At 31.5% G+C, this 22,515-nt stretch overlaps 2 protein-coding genes across 5 annotated transcripts in view; both read right to left on the reverse strand.

Annotated features, from left to right (window-relative positions):
- Positions 1–13,875, reverse strand: part of LOC146531953 (sodium channel protein 60E-like) — a 134,186-nt gene extending 120,311 nt beyond the window's left edge. For 3 of the 4 annotated variants that reach the window (XM_085197145.1, XM_085197147.1, XM_085197148.1), the window contains exon 1: positions 13,610–13,875. The gene's annotated coding sequence lies outside the window, so the exon portion shown is untranslated. The remainder of the gene's footprint in view (positions 1–13,609) is intronic. The other variant, XM_085197146.1, reaches the window with a different exon arrangement.
- Positions 13,876–21,588: 7,713 nt separating this feature from the next.
- On the reverse strand, positions 21,589–22,498 carry LOC146531955 (uncharacterized). Its single transcript, XM_085197419.1, has 2 exons — positions 22,394–22,498; positions 21,589–22,243 (listed from the first exon to the last, which is right to left on the reverse strand). The coding sequence occupies exon 2, from the start codon at positions 22,230–22,232 to the stop codon at positions 21,609–21,611; it is 624 nt and encodes a 207-aa protein (XP_085053545.1). The 5' UTR covers positions 22,233–22,243; positions 22,394–22,498; the 3' UTR covers positions 21,589–21,608.
- Positions 22,499–22,515: the final 17 nt, after the last annotated feature.

The raw sequence follows: 22,515 nt of genomic DNA on the forward strand, positions 1-22,515 counted from the left end.
AAGTCGTTTGTTTATATTTTAGTATCCTGCAAACAACCGTATGCATTTAAACAAAAAACACAGTTATTTTGAAATCACAGATAGACTCTTCAATTTTATTTATATGTATAAATGTGGATGTGCCCAAAGGATTAGCAGGCTGAAGTGGCAATGGGCTGGTCACATTTGCCGCAGAACCGATGACCATTGGGGTAAGCGCGTTCTACAGTGGAGACCACGCCTCGGCAAGCGTAATGTAGGACGTCCTCCAGCTAGATGGGGTGACGATATTCGTAAAGTGGCGGGCAGCGGCTGGATGCGAAGAGCTGAAGATCGAGCTCAGTGGCGTGCCATTGGAGAGGCCTATGTCCAGCAGTGGACGAGGACAGGCTGATGATGATGTATAAATGTATATATATATTTTAATTTCCGTACCTCGGCCTCGTATGCTCTATAGAGATGGCGATATCGTGGCATGCGCAAACGGATCGATTTATTTAAACATTTTTATAATCATCATATTTTAATAATATAACTAATTTTAATTACATGAAAATAAAAAAATATCTACTTCAAATGTTTTAGTTTCTAACAAATGTAGAAAGAAATCTACTTCAAATGTTTTTAATAGTTTTTAATGTATCAAAACGCCTTTTATAAGCTGTTATAAATAGATTTCTGTGTATATCTTTTTTAATCCTACATTTTATGTACTAATGAAGCATTTCGTCTTATCTTCAACCATCTAACCAGTAACATCGATCGATGTAAACAGGTTTTTTTAGATATGTCCCCCTCTTTATATTTACATATTTTTGAGAATTGGTCACAAATTATTTAGAAGACATGATGATTGCCTCTAAAATATCTTAAATAGAGAGAAATAACTAACGTCCATTCTATATATAAATGAACAAATATAAATATATATAAATGAAGAAACTCTGATATCGTTACAAAACTATATCAACTCGAGAGCATTCACAATAATTCTTATCATTAAATAGCATTGTCGTTCAACACTATCTTAACACTAATATACTGAAAGTTTCACAGAAAGTAATATTAAATTTAAAGAAAAACATTCTGCTCCAAAGTATGAGGGAGCGGAGTCTATATGAGTTTCTTGAACTCTAGACAATAATTTATTTATAAAGAACTTCATTTGCAGTATATCTTGCAATTTTCATAATTTAATTTAAAAAAAAAATCGGTAATGCTGTATCCGGCGCACCGCAAGGTAGGCATAGGGAACCTAGTGTTAAGGCACTCCGTTCCCCACTTTCCACCGAATTTTAAAGGCATTGTATGTTGAGTGGCGGAACTTAACGCCGCGCTTTGCCTCGACATCAGAGCGAAGAAATGGAAATATAAATTTAAATTAATATTACATTTCTTCGAGTGGGGATCGAACCCACAGCCAGTCGCGTTTACAGTCACTTTTTACCCCTGCGCCACAACTGGCCTCTTTACCTAGGTCTTCTTACTTTTTTTTTTGTTTATTTAAAAAAGAACAAATTTAAAAAAAAAAGATTAAATATTTTATCTCAGAAGTTAAGCTAGCGGATCAAACAAGACGAAGGTTGCTTATTATAGGGAACCTCCCACGCAGTGATTAAGCTTTGTTTGGTGAATTTTACGAGGGCTGTTTATATATTATTGACGCCATTGTAATAAACTTAAGAAGTTAAATAACACTGGCTGCTTCACACAATCTATATATAAACCCCTCAAATATCTAACAAGGAAATCTTATTTGTATGCGTTGAGTTTTACCACTCAACACGCAGTGTTTCTACTGAATGGAGAGTCATAACACTAGGTTCTCTTTGCCTACCATACTATAAACGGGACATAGAGTAAGTCTAAACAATATAATGTTATATACGTTTATGTTTTTATTTTATTTTCATGAAGAATTCTACGTAAATTTAATTGAAGTTAATTTGGGTATTACGGCAAGAGCTTAAAATGAGTTATTAACATTGATCTAACCCCACGGATTATCAGCTGAAAATTAATTAGGTATTATAATTTGTAGTCTATATTAACTTCCAATATGTTTCGTAAGTTAAATATGATATAATGCATATTTAAGATTTCAATTTATAATTTACAATTTACAAGGTAGTATAGCGTAGTGTTAAGACACTCCCTTCCCCAAAGTCTTCTTAATTATTGAGATATTGTGTATTAAGTGGAGAAACTCATCTTCAAAATCTTATATATTTCAACTAGTCTAGTAATAAATCTAAAAATATATCACTGTAACAATAATAAAACGTGAAAAGGTCATCCTATATATAAATAAGACTAATAAAACGAAAATTTTAACCGGTTGACGGCAGTAAATTTTATTTTATATAGAAATAAATTGAACGTAAACTTCCAATTTGTTATATGGGAATATAAAAATGGTACTTTAGTGTGTTGTCGATGCCCTAGAGGCGTAATAACTTCTTGTATCCGGAAACCCATAAGAGCAATGCCTATAATTATATATCTTTTTAAAATTGATATTTGGATTTGCTTTTTTATTTATAATGATGTATTAATAAATTGTTTGAAATTTTAATAATTATATAATACTAGTGGACCCGAACGCGGCTACGCCCGCTTGACCTATACGAATATTTATTAAATATATTTATGAAATTATTTTCAGGTTTCAATAGAGAGATGCGTTAAGCAAGCTCATTTTGGGTGACGTTTTCTAACAACAAACTTTGCAAGCCGTTGCTTAGCAACGACGGTTGTTATTAACATGGCGGAATAAATTACATGTCAAATTAATAAGTATTTTATTATATTGGTATATATCGAAAATATTACAAATATGAGAAAAAAAAGTATCCTATGTTCATCTCGAGACCCTCAAGTATCTCTATATGAGTATTTTATCACAATTAAATTAGCGGTTTGGCCCTGATTGCGTAAAAGACAGACAGACAGACAGAGTTACTTTCGAATTTATAATAAAGGTATGGATAGCATTTTTCTTCTATTGAATTTAATATATCACTGAGCAGAAAACGAAATTTTTTATCTTTAATTTCCCTAGCAGGGGAAAGACAGCCCTACTAGGTACAGGATACAAATATAAATAAAATTATAATATTAATTTTCTTTTTCTAGCTCCACGTTACTTCCCGTAAGGTAAGCAGAGGGAACCTAGTGTTTAGACACTTCATTTTCCAAACAAACATTGCATATTCAGTAGCAAAACTAAACGTTGACAAAACGAGGAAATAAAATAATTATTCCCCTCGAGAGGAAAACGAACCCACTACCATCGCGTTTACTCTCTATATTAAGCGCACATATATACCTATAACATATTAAATTCAATACACATAGATTGCTTCGATGCGGCATCAACTAATAGTAGCGTCTGGCAAGCTACGTTCACATCTAGATTACTCCAGGGAACACTAGTCTTAATTAAGTTTAACTACTGGTGTGTGAATTTATCATCTTATACGTCCAGGATATTAACAGCATAGGAATAAAGAACTTCACTAAAAATCTACAAAATAGTAAAATTTTGTAGATTTTTTAGTGAACTAATTTGAACTTTTTTAATTCAAATTGGTTCACTAAAGATCAACTTTTGCCCACTCTATGTTTTCTTCACGCTTTTCTCACATTTAGTAGAGACCCTAAGACATTTTTTAGCTTCAAGCTGTATTCCACATAAGCAGGGCAGCAGCAGGGTAAGCAAAGGGAACCTGGGAACCTTATGTTAAGACACTCCGTTCCCATTAAAACAATTTAGTTCCCCACTTTCTGCTGAATTCTGAAAGCATTAAGACTGACTATTGCGTGATATTAAATATTTCATGTGCCCGAGTGGAAATCGAACACACTACCAGTTGTGTTTACAGACGCATGCTTACCCCTTAGCACAATTGGCCTGAATAAAACCCTAATTCCTCCGAAATTTAACAAAAAAAAAAGGAAATCCCCCTACTTTTATATTTTGAACACACATCTCTTAAGCATTGTATGAGTCGGCAAAATTTTCTTTTATAAAATATATGCTGTTCAACAGGTACGTTGTTCGGGTATCCTCTGTCGAGTACATTCTCTTGTCCACACAAAGGTTTCTTTATTCTCTTTTGTATTTTAATTTTTAAACCCCAAATTTCATATATTTTCCACCGCGCTACTCGTATTGCCCTTAAATAAATGTAAAAGAATAAAGGAATATGTTAATTTTTTTATAGCCCTGGTATTTAACGTTTAATAAATCTATATGTCTTACTTTCTCTTGTATAGAAATTGTTTATATAGTTCAATAAGAAAAATCCTTAATAAAGCTTCTGAAATTCCACGCAGATAATCCCAATTTCTTTAATTTTTAAATATATTTACTTAAACATAAATAGTTCTTTAAGTAACTATATTTAAAAATATATATTATTATTATGAGGAGCTATTAATATCGATTACCAAAGTCTTAATGAGGTAAGCGTGTGACTGTCAACGCGACTGGTTATGGGTTCGATTTCCACTTGAGGAACGTTCGAAATCGAGTGAGAAAAGATACCAAAAAAATCATAAAAATAAAAAACCAAAATATCTACATACCCATATATGTACATATATAACTAAGCAAAAATTGTACGAGTGCCAATTACAAACTACGAGTAGAACAGTAATTGCAAGCTACAGCGTGCTTTTCTTTCATATTTAAGGCTCATTCTCCCACCGCACTCAAAGTTTCAACATTTTTCATCTAATGCATACAAAATTTCACATTGAAAATAACAATTTTATTTTATATAGTCGTATTTTATAGTCTCTTAGGGTACGTTTTCTTTAAGTCTAAAGGCTATAGATACAAAGTACTGGATAGCAGATGCTAATAATTTTAAAAATGAAATTTAGCACGATGTTATGGAAGCTGTAACTTAAATATTATAGGAATATCTTAAATCTATCTATCTTTAGATTTTATTATTTGTAGAAATCGAATTTGCAACTGTAGCGCAATACACAAAATTGTAGATTAACTTTTCAATATGTTTTTCATACATTTAGATGGCTTGTGCCACTAAAATTTGATCAGAAAATGTACAGAGAAAAATATATCCCCAATATTTATTAGTTTCCACTGAAAATATTTTTTATATCTATAGGAAAACCATAAAATCCAAGATTGGCTTGTAAATAAAACTTATAGAGGAAGTTATATGGAAACGAGGGAGGCGGTAAGAAATGAGGCAAACAAGATACCCAAAATATATTAATATAGAATAGATGGAAAAATATAGAAAATTAGAAAAAAAATTGTATTTTTAGGTTTTTTTTTTTAATAGAATAAGACAAAAACATCTGTAATGTTTGTAAATATAGTAAAAAAATGTTTTTTTTAAGTTTCTTGAATGTAATCGACATAACAGACTTGAGAAAGATGAACTACATTTGACTTTAAATAAATAAAAAAATATATATTATTATTTGATAAGTTTACCCTATTATCAATAAATAATTACTTCGAAGCTCATCTTGACTTGACTTAATTAATCTTAAAATACAAAAAAAATATGTATTAATTAAGAATTCAGCTGAAAGAAATGGCTATTAGACAAAGAAGAAATATTTATTTCTATTATTTTTGTTAGAAATTTGGATAAAACGTTGATAAGTATGTAGGTAGTTGTATATAGATATAGAATGAAGCACTCATGTATTCATAGACTCATCGACCCGTTAATGCTTTCATACGATTTTTTTAAAAACATTTTTCCTATTATCCTACAAATAATAGAATTTTCTAACAGCACTATCCATTCTATTTTCATTCAACGTATAAACATGTTTTTGTGAACAAAAATATACGTATACTTACATTTAGTTAGAATCAAAATATTTTTTCCTTTCTTTTTCAATAGGTAGGTACAGTTTTTCTCGTTTTTCAATTTCTTTTCTAACAAATATGTTATAAATAATGTTTAATCCTACCAAAATAAAAAATAGGAACCAAGTTCAATATAATATAATACGCCGCCAAATGTATCGACATCTGAATGCAAAGCTTTGTTTTTTTCTAGTTGTTTTACTTTTTGTAGTTGTTTTACTACTAAAAGCATGACATTTTTTTTAATAATAGCATCATTAACACAAACCAAGCTCATGATTTATTGGACCCTAAATATTAATTTTAAAATTTTATTAACTGCTATTTTACACAAAATTAAGATTTTTTGCCTATGTTTGATATTAATTTAATTCGAAATAAAAAGTCAGATTAATAAACCGCTACACCCAAATTACCTAAAAGTTCTAATACGAAATGGCAATAGGTTACAATTAAGCTTACAGTTCTTTATCTGTACGTCCTTAAATCAATTATAAAGTTGGACTCAAGTCGTTGTTCAAAAACTTTTGCAGCTAGTTTTACGTCAGGATGGTTATTTATTTGGAAGAGAAGTAACTGCATGGAGTTTGTTTTGTTTCTTAAAGCCAGTACGGTAACTCAAACTAAATATTAAGAATAGATTTAAATATACAAGTTCAATTTCAGTTAAAATGGGGTAATTTCACAATAAAAAACTTGTTAATAGAGAGAGAGATAGAGATGTGGGCTTAAGTAAATTAAGTAAATTATCAGGAGAGACATAAAACGTCTCAAAAATAAGATAAGAATATTTTACTAGTTCTAAAATTGATTTATATTCTTTATTATATGAAATAAAATAAATATCAATTTTGTATTTTTTTACACTATCGAATGGTATAAAAATGTAAATAATGAATAAAATAAAAAATTGAGTAAGTTTTCACTCTAAGCCGACATTAATTATAATTATGTAAAAAAATACTTAGTAATTCTTGAATTTGGAATCTTATTAATTTCAATTAATAACTATATTACATTTTTAGGTCCAAAATTGTTAAATATTCACTTTATACAATAGAAAATACGTAAAATCTTTATATTATATAACGTCAATAAAAATCGATTATTTAGCTTAATGCTAACTTCGCGTGTCAAATCTGTCTAATGCAAGTGTATGCACACTAATAAAAGATATGTAAACAAGTATTTTAATTCTTTCGAATATAAAGTAATTTACGAGAATGTATTATTTGCTTATTTAAATAAATCCAAAACTTTAAATCTATATAAACAAAAAATTATAGATTTTTATTTTACAATACGAATTAGTTCCATTTTCTTTTCGTATTTATACTTAAATAAAAATTTCAATTAATATTAAATCAGCTTTACGCTGTATCCCGCATACAGCACGGTAGGCAGAGAGAACCTCGTGTTTAGACACTCCGTTCCTCACTTTCCGCCGAATTCTGGAGGCATTGTGTGTTGATTTGCGAAATTCAACACCGCCCTTTGCCTCGACACCAGAGCGAAGAAATAAAAATATCAATTTAAATAAAATTCCTTTGTGCCCCTGCGCCACTCGCCTCTCATGATTTCATATTGCAAGATAGTACAAATACAAGATACTATAAATATACGGGACAGACAGAGGTAAAATGGTGAAAAATCACTTCGTTGTTCTCTCTCTGCCTCTTGGGACTTTGCATACTAAACGAGGTTGTCGAAAACTGCATTTTATTTCAGCCAGACCTTGAGCTACTTGTATATTTATTTAAATACAAAAATTAAATTCATAACTATCGAGTGCATTTGACAGCTGTTGAAAAATTGCCAAGAATGAGAATATTTATTTTATAATAGCATTTAGTAAATTTATTTTTTAGATTTACAGTAAATTCTTCTGTATTTATTTTTTTCTGAAATATAAAAACTGAAGTAAGTAAAGCTTACTTTGAATGGGAATATCTGAAATAGTTTTTATCTCATAGAGCTGCTTTCACCTTTGACATTTAACCTGAAATCAATATAAATACTCAAGCTCAAGCAGAAACAAGACACATTTCATCTTTTCCTAAAATTTACTTTTCAAAACTCCGTCCCTGACTTTCTGCAAAATTTTCCAGAGTTGCGAAACTTAACACCGCGCTTAGTCTCGTTACCAGAGTGAAAAATTTAAAGTAAATCATTAATTAATCCCCCGAAAGAGAATCGTAACCACAACCACCGCGCCTGCAATCACGCCGTGCCTCTACGAAGGTAAACAATAAATCCAAATCAACCAAAATTAACACTAAAAACAATAGAAAAACCACAAAAATTTTAAAACGCGTACCTAAAACGAAAACGACCTCCCGAGTTCCGAGGGACGAGCTAGCCATTTGTACATATTTAAACAACGTGGAAAAATATTCTACGCGAATAGCGCCTCACGCGAGAACGAGAAATCAAGAAGTTCGAGGATAAATAATATATGAAATCCTCCTTCACTGCGCAACCAGGTTAATACACAGTGCAAACAAGTGATAAAGTGGGGGAAACTTTTATCACTAAATTTCGTCATGGTTCATAAAGCAGCTTTTAGCAATATGGAGTTTATTTTCATTTTCATATAAAATTTCAACAAGCTAGTAGGTTAATGTATGTTTCTTCTTAAATATATAATCGTTAAAACGTTGCTTTTCAATTTTTTATTGATAAGATTTTTTTTTTTTATATTTTATATATTAGATTTTTTATATTAATAGTTGATTTGAAATCTTTCTATGTTTCCTCTTTTTCTTAAGTAGCTTTGATGGAGTATCTACGAAAAATAAAGGTGAGTTTCGCTACTTCACACGTAATATCTCAAAAATTGGGCAAAATGTGGGGAACAGATTGTTTTATTATTGAGTTACCTCTGCCTAATATATATTTTTTTAATTTTTAACATAATTTTTTCTTTTTTCAAGTTTTACTAATAACAACATAAAATATACAAACGTAGAAACTATTGTTTGTACATTTTCTAAATCGCCATGCCCCATTTTATGCAATACATTTCCTAAACAAATTAAAACTTTGGCCGCCGTTCCAATTCCATATGTGACTTCGACGTCGACATATGACGCAGGCGGCGATCTGATATTAAAATGTTGTTTACAAAAATATATTTATATGCAATAAAAATCTATCGTATATAATAAAATGATATTCATGAACCCATACTAGTCACTGAAAATGCAAATTTTTTGAACTTCCCGTTGTATCACGCTCACATCAGAAGGAACCTAAGAATTTCTTGTTTCCCACTTTCTCCACCAACGAACGCGGAACTCAACGACGCGTTTTGCCTCGTTGCCAAAGCGAGAAAATGAAAACATTATTAAGAGTTTTATATTTCACATTGAAACTATAGAGGTAGACTCCAATATGACTGTATATTGGTATACAACGTGCACGTAACATATTTAACATAATAGTCCTTTAACCTCCCCTCTCTGCCCACTTTGAGGAAATAACAAGCGGCATTTTCTCTAAATAGATGGAGAAATTAAATATCTTAAGCTTGGATTCAACCCAAAACTATCGTAAATATCAACACACTCAAATACGCTGTTCAACCAAAGATTTTAACTGTGCTATCTTAATAATTAGGTCCTGTACATTATAAGAGAAATGAGAAAAATATACAGATACATTATTTCAACGTAGATACATGTTTTAAGTACATTTTGTATTGAACAAGAATATTACGGTATGTTCATATATTTTTCTTATTATAATTGAAAAATGTAAAAGAAAATATATCGAATATTTTATAAAAAAATAACATTAAACGATCATTATAAACGTATACGTACAGAATTTTGGTCTACTAATGAATAAAATAAATAATTTATTTATACGCCATAATTGCTGCGTCAAGAAGTGTTTAAATATATTTTTTTCTCTTTGTTCAGCTTCACGCTGTCGTCAACAAGCAGTTCCAGGGTATGCAGAGAGAGCGAGAGAAATCTGGAGGCATTGCGAGGTGAGTGGCAGAAATTCACATTTAAATATAATTATTTAAAAAAATATTTCACAGGTAAAAAAGATGCGTAAAAATAAAAAATATATAAAATTGTTATAATAGTTTTCATTTACTCTTCCATTTATATTCATAGCCCAGGATTTAATATGTCGCTCTACGTCAGTATCTAATAAATATACTTTATAACAAAAAAATCGATGGGAACGAGTTACGAACGACTGAACTGCGACCTTTAGAATTAAATCGACATTTGTTGAACTAAATGGATAACTTAACAATCACATTTATAGATTTATATAATTATAGACATTTCAACTCGCATTAACCCTTTTTTTAGTGTCGTTCTGTATCCCGCACACAGCAGGCTAGGCAGAGGGAACCTAGTGTTAAGAAATTCCGTTCCCTATTTTTCACCGAATTTTATATGCATTACATGGTACTCAACACCGCACTTTGCCTCGCTACGAGAGCGGAGAAAATGGAAATATTAAATATTTTATTTTCGCAACTGGGAATCGAATCCACAATTTTAACTATTTTTAATAGTCTGTGTATAAATATTTTAAATTGAGGCAATCGTGGTATGGAATTATTTCATATTAATGAAAATTTTAACATTTGTAACAATTTTACATTTTAACTTCAAACTCGTTGTTTTTCACTTCAAATTCATCCAAGTTAAGGATTAAAATTTTCATTTGAAATGACAATATTTACTACTAAATTATTTTAAAGTTAAATTAAATACAAGATAACATTAAATTTAATAAAAAATCCTACAGAAAGTTTTTAAAAGATATTTCTTTCTCTTCTAATATTTATTTCACTTCGACTTTCCTTTTAGTAATAAAACACTTAGTGGCAAATCTCCTTCTTTTTATATTAAAACACTTGGGTTGTTACCAGAGAAAATGTCTGTAGAATCATTAATCAAACAATATTGGCCTCGTGTAAGACCGTAGTGCTAGCAATATTTTTATATTGAATTTATTATAGAAATTCAATTCAATAGAAGCATTGACAATGTTTATAATTAGAAAAAGTAATAGAATTTCATTAAGTAAAGTCAGTTAAGTATCATTAGTAAATTGAATAGATTTAATCGAATGCGGAGAATTGCAAAAGAAGGGTTATGTTTTTAGCATGTATGTATGTTCGTTCCTTTGTTCATTTGTAACTATTAAACTTTGCCTTAACCGATTTAGATAAATAATACACAGATTTGTCTTGATCTCACGAATGTTAGTGGACCTATTAATGCACTCAGGTTTTTTATTTGTTTCTAATTCACTTGTTAAAATAATGAAATATTAATAAACTAAAATAATATAACAATTTTTGCAGGTCCAAGGGCTACTACAGCTAATAAAAGATAACAAACTTAAGTTTGCGGGCGTATGCACACATTTTGTATGAAATTAACTACAATTATATGTTTGCGGTTAGACTTTTCTCCTACAATTGAATGTGATGTGATTCTATACAAATTCTAGTTATTTCATTAGATGCGGGCGAAGTTCCATAAAAGTTTAAGCTAGTATTTCTATATACAAACATAAATTAATTAAATTTTGTTATATGCACAATTAAAAGTCTACGCGCAACAGAGTATTTTAAATAATAGAGTTACTGGTTATACGCCTCGGTGCCGTACAATGAAATTTTCTTCTAATTAGATCTTAAGCAAACAAGCCAATTACACTTTAATTTATCTCCGTATTCGAAACACGTTTAATTCTATTTGTTTAAAGGAAAACTATGACGAAAATGTTTTTCATATCATCACCATATGTTACATCACCTTAACTGGTCATAATGTCAAAAATATTTTCATAATTTTTAGTATAATTATACTAAATACTAAATTTTATATGTAACTTTGATCACGTGGCCAAATATATGGATATAACGAAGAGATGCTTGAGAACTCTAACACAAAAATATTTTATAATTCGAATCAGTAGTTTCTGACATTAGTGCGTTCATCGAAACCAACTCTTCAGTTTTATAAATAAGTATAAATAAATAAGGAATTGAGGCTTCACACGCAAATACACATTTCTATGCTAGACTCTAATATGTTAAACTTTCTCAAGAAAAGATGTACAAGTCGTCTTTAAAAAAAAATAATTAAATATATCTATCCATTCTACAAAGAAAATAAAATACTCTACACATACAAATAAACGTACCTTTAACTGAACTGAATAAATATAAGGATATCAAACAAAATTTTCTAACTTCAAGCACTTATATATGACAAAATATAATACTGAGTCACAATTTCCCAAACTTTCCCAACAAATTACAGTAGACACAGCATTTCCTAATACTGTACTAAATACTGTATTTAACTTTGAATCGTCCTCGCTTAAGTTATAACGTTATTATGAATGTAAATAATTTAATCAGCAATGTTGTTTGCCTGAAAATTTAATTGAGGTTTTTTTTAGCTTCACGCTGTATCCCGCACACAGCGGGTTAGACAGAGGGAACGTAGTGTTAAGACATTTTATCTGGCGTTGACAATATTTTAAAACATGACAAAATTACAATTATGTATCATTCTTCTAATGGGATCAAATATTAAAAAAAATATATAATTTTATATATTAGTTATTTTTTTCTTTATGTTATGCACTACAAAATCTTAGATTCAAACCACATCAGGCAAAGACTTTCACGAAGAACACTGAGGAGAACTTTCCGCCAAATACTGGAGTCATTGCGTGTCGAGCGGCGGAATTCAACGCCGCGCTTTGCTACGACACAGAACGAAGAAATGAAAATATTGAATACTGCACGTTCTCGAGTGGAAATCGAACCCACAACCAACGTTTACAGCCACACGGTGGTTCTTCTATGCCACGACTGGCCTAAATAATAAAAACAATTAAATATAATAATTGTTCACCTTAATTGGTGCATTATTCTTTTATTTCTAGTTAGCCTTGCAAGATATTAAAATATACAAGTAAACTGGTAACTAATTGCTACTATAAAATCTTCCGTATAATATATGTACAAATGGTTAAAATAATGTTATTGTCTTACTAGCCTAGCCTATTGTTCTATTCTTTTGTATACTGTAGGCATATGAAGCTAAACAAAAGAAAACTAGAAATAGCTATGTTTCGCCAACAAGAAGTTCTGAATATTTATGACATTTTAAAAATATATATTTCTACAATCCTACTTTGTTTTAATTAATTAATCTTTAAATAACTGTTTATTACGATGCTTTGTGTTAAATATTAATGACAGAATTAAAAATCGTTTCAAAGACATTCACCGAACTAATATATTAACGATGAGTTAATTTAAATTCTAAAATTATATAAAATTACTTCTTTGTGTTACAGTTTATATTTGCATTTAAATAAATATGACCTCTAGTATATGAGTGTAAACGCCGTTTTGTTTTCCTAATATAAGATATTGCTTTTGTAATAGCAGAGTAGTAGTACTTTATTTTTTCCTATTAAATATTATTGTTAAAAATTTTATTAATAAAAATAATCATAATTTTACATATTTATATAAATTAATAAACAATTATGACGTATAAAAAAGTTTAAAATGTATAAAAAAATTAAATTTTAGACTTTACGAACATAAACCATCAACCGGTGCGCTAATGACGCACGTAACCTACCCATAGTGTTCGATCATAATTTACTCCTATAATTAAACGGGTTCCACACATTATATTTACAATATAAACTTCACTTGTTTACCACTAAGAAAAAAACATCAAAAAAACTAGTACATACCTTACGAGTATATCCTCTGGAACATATAAACCACCGACTTAAACCATCAGCATAACATTGAAACCTGTGACTGATATAATATAATAATGTTGAAATAGGTCAGGATATACACTGGGGTCCTCATTTCGCACGTTCATTATCACTTCACGGCACTAGTCTCATGCGGAATCGATGCAGGGTCGCGCAACAGTATGGGGGAGCGCGCAGGGCGCAGGGCGGGCTGGGCGACGCGGGCGGCCGGCGCGCGGCGCGAGGCGGACTGCCCGGGTTGCTACCGCCACCGCCTCGGGTTGCCCTAAATACGCGCTACAGGCACAATAATTGTAAAGCTGCAACCGCGACGCTGCCTATCGATTCAGCGTACGTTTCGTGAAAGTAAAAAGTTAACTCGATCGAATACAATGCGGTCGGTAGTCGGTGGTCGGTGGTCGGTGGTGTACGCGTTCTCACTTTGTAGGTCACTAAATAGCTCAAAAGTTACTAATTATTGATTGTTTTTGTTGTTAGTGTTTTATTAATGATTTTTTTGTTAATTATTTAATATAAGAATTTTAGAAATTTAATTTCATGATTATTTTCTTTTAGCAAACTCATAAAATTATTCTGTAATAAACACAATTTAATTAATTTTATCATATTATTTTATAGATTACATATTATAAATAAAAAAAAAGAAAAAGGAATATATTTGAAATATTTAAAAAGCTATATTCTCGAAATGAGCCGGACTGCAGGAGGGCCGCCTACGCGACGTCTACGCGTGACGTCCTACATACGCGCTACGCGACTACGTCAGCGCGCCGCTACGAGGCAACGCTTTGCGCATTCATACAAATCTACCACTTAACGTTGTTTCAAACTAATTAGTTACTTTTGTTTTTCGTTTTATTTTATTATTCTTTGAATTAAATCATAGGTACAATTTTCGCAAGTTTTATAAGAATGACATGGACAATTTATTTATTTTTCCGTGTTCCGAAGGGAACCTACAAAGTTTTTATTGAAAATTTGATTTTTTAGGTCCATCGTTGCATAATGTAAGTTCGATTCCAACTCAAAATAGTATTTAAAATATTTCTATTGACACGTTTTGGTATACGAAGCATTGAATCCTGAAAATTAAGCAGAAAATAGCACTAGGTTCCCTCTGTCTACCTGAAAAAAGGCGTGAAGCTGCCTCTGTCTATCCTGCTATATAGCGTGAAGCTGATAAAAAAGTGGATATTCACACGAAAAGCCAAATTCAGTGCTTTACTATTAACCTACATTGAAGAAAATAAATGAAATCAAAAAGTAAACCTTTTACTATAATTAATGATAAGAACTGCAGATTCATCCAGCCCTCTCGCAAATTGTTAAATGGAACATTGTATCGCGATAATCGCTTTGTTACTATAAAATATGACCTTATAATTCAATATCGCAACTTTGCAAAACCTTTTAGCGAGTTTAAGACTTGACTCCAATAGATATTATCTTAAAATTAATAAGAATATAATTTATACTGCAATAAAATGATTTAATTTCGAATTTAAAATAAATTTCGCTATTCTATATGTTACGAATTAATTTAGGACGAAAAGCAAAGAACAGAGTGTCTTGACACTAGTTTTTCTATTCTGCGAATCTAACGCGACGTCCTGCTTTGCGGCGAAAATTGTGTTGTCGCTTTTCCTTTTGACAAAACCTTTTGTCGTGTCGCCAGTCTTCCAAAACACTCTCCTCATAGCCACGCACACGGTCTTAACGTTTCTATTAGTAGACTGCCAGTATCGTGATCATCTGCCTGGATCATCATCAAAGCAAAGCCAAGTTGGCCTCAAAGAAACTGGGGGTCATCAGCAGAGCGAGACAGTTCTTCACTCCAAAACACCGATTGGCTCTGGGCTGGTGCACCCCAGTATCAGCTTGACCCATTTGATCACAAACAAACGTAGAGCCGTTCAAATCGTTGAGGACTGTCAATGATCTGTGAAAATCTTGACTCATTGGCTTTGTATAGTTGCCTCCTCGCTGTTCGTTTCTCTATCGCATTTATCATGGAGTGTTCTGGAGAACTGTTTGGCCTGCCGCCTCAGCCCCGCTCCGCTGATGTTACACAAGGGTGGGTGGCAGTGACCACTTATCATCAGGTGACCCGTAAGTAAAAACGGAGCCAAGACGTGACCACTGATTTAATTACACACATTTATAATATTAGTATGATACTTGTTAATTATGATTATACGTTTAAATTATAAATAATATTAATATAACAATCAAAATATTGTTTAATATTTAATATAAAAAATTGTATAGACTTTATTGGAATGGAACACAGATTTACAGATTTGCTCTTTGATAAAACTACTTTAACTTGTCCCCGGAGACATATTTCCGGTAAAAGTTTGGAAGCTGCAGAAAAATTTCTAATAGAATTCTTGTAATTCAATACGCTTTCGTTCGCTAAATGTAAAGTTTCACAATTTAAATTGACTTTATATAATATTTTGTATTTATGAATATTTTTCATATATTATTATAAATTATTTTAGATAATTCCCGATTAGGCAAAAACTACTTAATAAGCCCAAAACATAAGAACACCGAGTGCTAAAAAATAATGCCTTATTGTTTTCCCAATTTATTTAGTAGAAAGTGGAGTACGGAGTGCCTTAACACTAAGTTCCCTCTGCCTATCCTGTTGTATACGTGATACAGCGGGAAACTGATTTATTTTATATTATTTGATTTTATTGTTTTTCCAAATTTGTTTTACAAATAGGAAGGAATAACGGCTGTTTCATAATGAAATTACAAATTATATAAAATATCTTAAGAACAGACCATAGTGTTTTATCACTAGTCAATATAAATTTTATGATTTTTAAGAATTCTATGTAATTTATTTATTTATAATTTCCATAATAATTAAACTTGGAGTCTCCCGTACCCACATCAATGTAACTCTAGGCTTTCAGTTATATTCCTATACAAAAATTAAAAACTAAACCTCGTTTTATCCATAAGGGAGCTTACAAAAAATATACGATTCAACCTTCAAACCGTCGTCCAGTATACGGCGGTGGTGGTGGTGGTGGTGGTCATTTAATAAGTTTTTCAACACAAACATAGTACGTAGCACGCAACACGCGACCGCACGTCGATCGACCGCAGTCGGTCGATTATATTTACCGCATAAATCTTACACTCGGGCTGTTCGTGATATCTAAATATTTGAAGATATTTGGTTAAATTATAATATAATGGCGTTTTGGTGGTGGTTGGAATTGTATAGGTATCTTTCTGTGGTCATGGATTCATATTTATCAGTACATTATGTTTTTTTAGCTTCACGCTTACAATCCGTTCTCCACTTTTCTCCGATTTTTTTAAGCGTTGTATGTTAAATGGCGGTAATTAACGCCTCGACACCTTTTGTACTTGAGCAAAAAAATAAAAATATTAATCAATAATGATTTATTTCTCCGAATGAGAATCAAACCTACAACCGACGTGACGGTTACAATTCAATTGGTACTTTTAAAGCGAAAAGCAAAATATTTAGTAATTAGTAAAAGACTTTGACATTTTTGTTTTGACTCTTGACATTTTTGTTTAAGGACATTGTGTAAACTGAATAACTGAACTCCCCTTTATATCTGACTTAACAGAAGTGACATCATGTCAGCATGACACTGCTAAACCATTTAACATAAATGGACGATTGTATGTCACAACGGTAACATACTCACTGATTGTAATTGACGTTCACATGATGCGTATGAAACATTACTAAATATATCGAGAATTAAACGATAGATAACGTTTCACTTGTATTTCTATTAATATTTTAATTGTTATTTTCTATTTTTTTATATTGTGCCACTTAAAAGTGCGACTTGAGGTAAAATGGAGGAGGAAGTGACTCGACAAGTACACTCTGACTACCTACCTGCTACCTGCTATATACAGAATAAAGCTGGAAATTGCAAAAACCTGCATTTTGTCCATATTTTGCTGTTCAAAAAAAGATAAATTATTGATATTCCTTACTCTTCTTTACGCAACATTGAAATAGCTGTACCTATTTATATCTAAATTTTAAATATAAGCATTCCTATCGTATAAAATTACCGTTTATATATACAAAAATTTTAAATTTATATAATATTATATTACAATTTTCATATTACAATAGATTATCTAAATGTTTAATTTTGATATTGTTGTATATTAGTCTTAATTTACATAAATTAAGGACATAACAAACATTTTATGTAAATGTATATTAGTGCCAGTTATGTTTTCATATATATCAATACAGTCAATCTACATTAATATAAATATCTTATTAATATTAAATACGAATAAAGCACATAGTTATCAAGGATATGTAGAGAATTCTCCGTTATACCTAACGAGGACGGTAATAGAATTACGCACAAAGCCGCGTTGCCGGGTCGCTACCCAAACGAGAGGATGGTGATTACAAAAAATAAAAGCTGCACGCTGTTTTCTACACACTGCACGGTAAGTAGAGGGAACCTAGTGTTAAGATACTCTGTTTCCCACTTTGCCTCGACACCAGAGTAAAGATTATATTTCTATAATATAAATTAAAATAAATATTTCTCTTCCTAGAATAGTTGTACAGCCGGCCTCATTAAAAAAATATATTATTACTTCATAAAACGTTTTAAAACTTTTTAAAAAATTAAAATATAGAAAGCTATTGGAAATATCTATAAAGCAGATAATTTTTGACAATTTATCTACCCAATAGATAATTATAAATTAAGAAATAAGCATCTATATAGGAAAATTTGCATAAAAGTAAGTACTTAGCTCTATTACAAGTAAAACGTTTCGGGCTCCATTAATTATTCGTAAATTTTAAAATAATATTCATCACTATTGATTTTTAAAATATTATTTATTAAGTGAAAAATAAAATGAAGTGTATATACAATTAAAGAACAATAAAATAATTAAATAATATAAATTAATAACGACATTTATAAATTCTGGGAATGGGGAAGAAAGTGGAGAACGGAGTGTTAACACTATGTTCCCTCTACCTACCCTTCTGTGTGCGGGATACAGCGTGAAGCAGACATTTATAAAATGAATGTATACATTATCTGTGCGTGCGTGGGCTTGAGTTGATTATCCTAAACCCACGCACAGATAAAGTAGTGAATCACGTCGCCTGGTCATCACACTCACATCACATGAAATTTGACCAAAGAGAAAAATGTACTATGTCGAATTCATTATTTCTGTTATAAAATCTTCCGTTTAATATGTTTTTTTTTCTTATAGCAGGGTAGGCACGGAAACCTTAAAGTTAAGACACTTCGTTCTCCACATTCCACAGAATTCTGGAGACATTATGTGTAGAGTGTTAAAACTTAATGCCGCGCTTTGTCTCGACACCAGAGCAAAGAAATAAAAGTATTTAATATTTCATTCCTTCGAGTGGGAATCGAACCCTCAACCTATCACGATTACAGTCCACGCTTGCGCTCAAATATCTTCCTTTAATATTACATATACTTTTATTGGTTTACACAAAATAAATAATTTTAACACTGTTAGAGACTATTAAAATACCAAGCTCCCTTCTAACAGCAATCAGCCGTCGGAAGTAGAACTAAACAGTCCTGAGTCCACGCTAACGAGCCAACTAAAGTTACCAACTTGTCACAAAATATGACAGTCTTGGGACGATGTTCTTGTTTAACATTATATAATGGTTCCGAATAATTTAGAATAGATATTGTATATTACATTTTATTTTATGTACTTATTTTATGTAAATATAAAATTTTTTATTTATATTCCGTAAAGAAAACAGGTTGTAAGTTCGATTCCCATTCGACGAAATTAAATACGTAATTTAATTTTTCCTTGTAAGGAAACAAGCCGTGGCGCTGATTTCTGCCACTCAACACGCAGGGCACAAAAGTCTTTTAATAGGAACAGTATCTTAATATTAGGTTCCCAGGTTCCCTCTGCCCACCCTGCTATGTGCGGGATACAGCGTAAAGCTAAAAAATATATATTTTATAAATATCTATGTAAGTTAGTACATATGTGAATTTTAGAAGTCGGTCAGTAAATGTGATGATAGTCTTCTAGTAAAATGAACTCTTTTTATTTTCCCTCTCTAAGACCGGCACTGATTACGCTGTTTAAAACGTTATGCCGCAAATTTAGATAGAAAGTAGCGGATGAAGTGTCTTGACACTATGTTCTCTCTACCCTACACTGCTATATGCGTGATAAATCTTGAAGTGATTGTAGTGATAGATCACTTTTATTATTCATACGAGTATATTTCGAGTTTGCGTTTTTAAATTACATAATTACAAACAATACAGTTTAGTTTAGGTTATATAGTAGGGTAAGCAGAGGGAACCTAGTGTTAAGACGCTGAAGTTGAGCCCCGACGCCACGAAGGCCTCGAGGTATATATGATGTACATAATAAATAAGCTATACCAACACATCCTTCTGGCACTTTTGTTAAATTGTTTTGCTTACCTTCCTTGCCCAGATAAATGCTAGCTGGCTTAAAGTACCTACCTGCCTAATCTTGTGTATTTAGGACGAAATGCACTAATGAGTTTCAAACACTTCTGTAGTACCTACCGTACTTTATACGCTTTTAGTTTTTTTATATATAAATTTACTCCGCTTCAAGTATTATACTAACTTAATATGAACGATAGCTCGTTGAGATATAATAATGCCTTAATTTTAATCTATATTTCATCATCATCCATCCATCAGCCTTTTAAAGTCCACTGCTGGACATAGGCCTCCCCTAATGCTCGCCACTCCGTCCGGTCCTGCTCCCTTTGAATCCAGCGGGTTCCCGCTATCTTCTTGAGGTCGTCGGTCCACCTGGATATTTATACATATAATAAAATTGTAACTGATTGCTGTCTGTATATGGAAAATATAAGGAAAAATCAATGGTTGCGCACATTTATCAATGTGGTAGAACCCAAGACAATGGTTATTAAACCTTTTCTCTGTTTGTTTGTATGTTTGTGTTCGCTAGTCTCAGAAATGGCTTAACCGATGTAATATAAGTTTTCATTTTTGTATTTTGACAGGCTTCCTTTAACATTTTGCGTTTGTTTTATTTCAATCAGTTCATGTAAATGATTAAATTCGACAAATTGCAACAAAATCTTTATTGAATCAACTGAAACTTCAGTTTCCAATACGTAGATTTTTATCATCGCGATATATATCGTAGACAGCAAAGTAAATAGAGGGAACCTAGTATTAACACATTTGTCATCATGTCATAATTTATCTGCCTTGTTCCACTATTTCTTATAATCTATATTTAACGTCCAATCTATTCAAATTCCAAAAGAGCCAAAACCCATAAAAGGAAATTAAAATTATATTGCTTCATATAAACGAAATACATTTTGGATCATAATGTACAGTGACAGTTTATCTAATTTAGTATACTAATTAACAAATGGAAAGCTAAAACACTATGAGAAGCACTTCTCGAAATTAGTTGAACAGCTATCAGTGGCGTGTTACTACTGTATAAATGTTTCAAAATAGGCAGACTCGTTGTTTTGGACGAACGCCAGCTCACCTGTAATTGCTACTGTACTCTACTGAATTATTTATTGAACAAGTTGCTAACAACCTCTCTGATGAAGTACTAAATCATACAAATTCTTATATGTTATAGGTTCTTATGAAGTTTATCTTTTCCAGATCAGATAACGTTGGCTACCTGGAATTTACTCTAGAACTTTGAAATGTTAAGTTCTACGAAATTTAGTTCAAACTTAAATTATGATAAAATATTGGCCACATTACTTTAAAATATTGAAATAAATTAATAATTTATTAAATAATCATAGTTTTAGTAAAGAATAAAAAACACAATTTTGATAATTTTTCTGTTCTCATTATTTATACAAATGTTATTTTATTTATCCAATATATTCGTATATCTTTAGGAAGTGTTTGGTAGGTTAACCAATGATGTGGTAACTGCTCTGGATACCATTGCTAATGTAGTTTAACACCATGCTCATCCAATTGTGAATGGAGGACAAAACGCCGGCGTCTTCGGGAGCGTTGACAGAAACCTGAACGATACCGTCGTTGAAAATCTCTCCATTAGGAAATTGAGGTTGAGGTTGAGGTTGAGGTTGGAAGTCCTCTTCAACTGGTGCGGGTGCTGGTATTACTACTGGAAGTTCAATTTCGGGTAACACGGGCTCAGGAAGAACAATAGGTTCAGGCACAATAACGGGTAGTACTGGTTCAGGAAGAACAATTGGCTCTGGTAAAATTACAGGTAATTCTGGTTCAGGGAGGACAATTGGCTCTGGCACAATTACGGGTAGTTCGGGCTCAGGGAGGACAACTGGTTCTGGAACAATTACAGGCAGTTCTGGCTCAGGAAGAACAACAGGTTCCGGTGCAACTACGGGCAATTCAGGTTCCGGAAGGATCGCAACTTCAGGAGCGGGAATTTCAGATTCCGGTGCAACTTGAGGCAATGGGCTCAAGGAGTCATCGTACTTTTTCAAGCCCTTAGGAGCAGCAGCTGCAGCTACCACAAAAAGGGCTAGTAGAAAGATCTTCATCATGATTGATTCACCTGTAAGTAAAATTTTAAATATGAAGTCAACTAAAAAATAAATTAATGATTACTTCTCATTTAATAATAACGTCTTAAAACCAATGGACCAGTTTACATTTCCTATATTTTAACATTTATATTTCCAAAAAAAAACATTTACAAACTTACCTGCGTTTGTATAGAAGGCTAATAATCGAATGTCGATCTAGCTGACGTGCTTATAATATTTATTTTTACCAATAAAATTAAAACAGATATTAATCAAATAATCCGTTTATAAAGAACTTCAA

Source organism: Heliconius melpomene, chromosome 14 (assembly GCF_056956725.1).
Source record: "Heliconius melpomene rosina isolate 202511_hmr_F chromosome 14, ASM5695672v1, whole genome shotgun sequence".
Lineage (NCBI taxonomy): Eukaryota > Metazoa > Arthropoda > Insecta > Lepidoptera > Nymphalidae > Heliconius > Heliconius melpomene.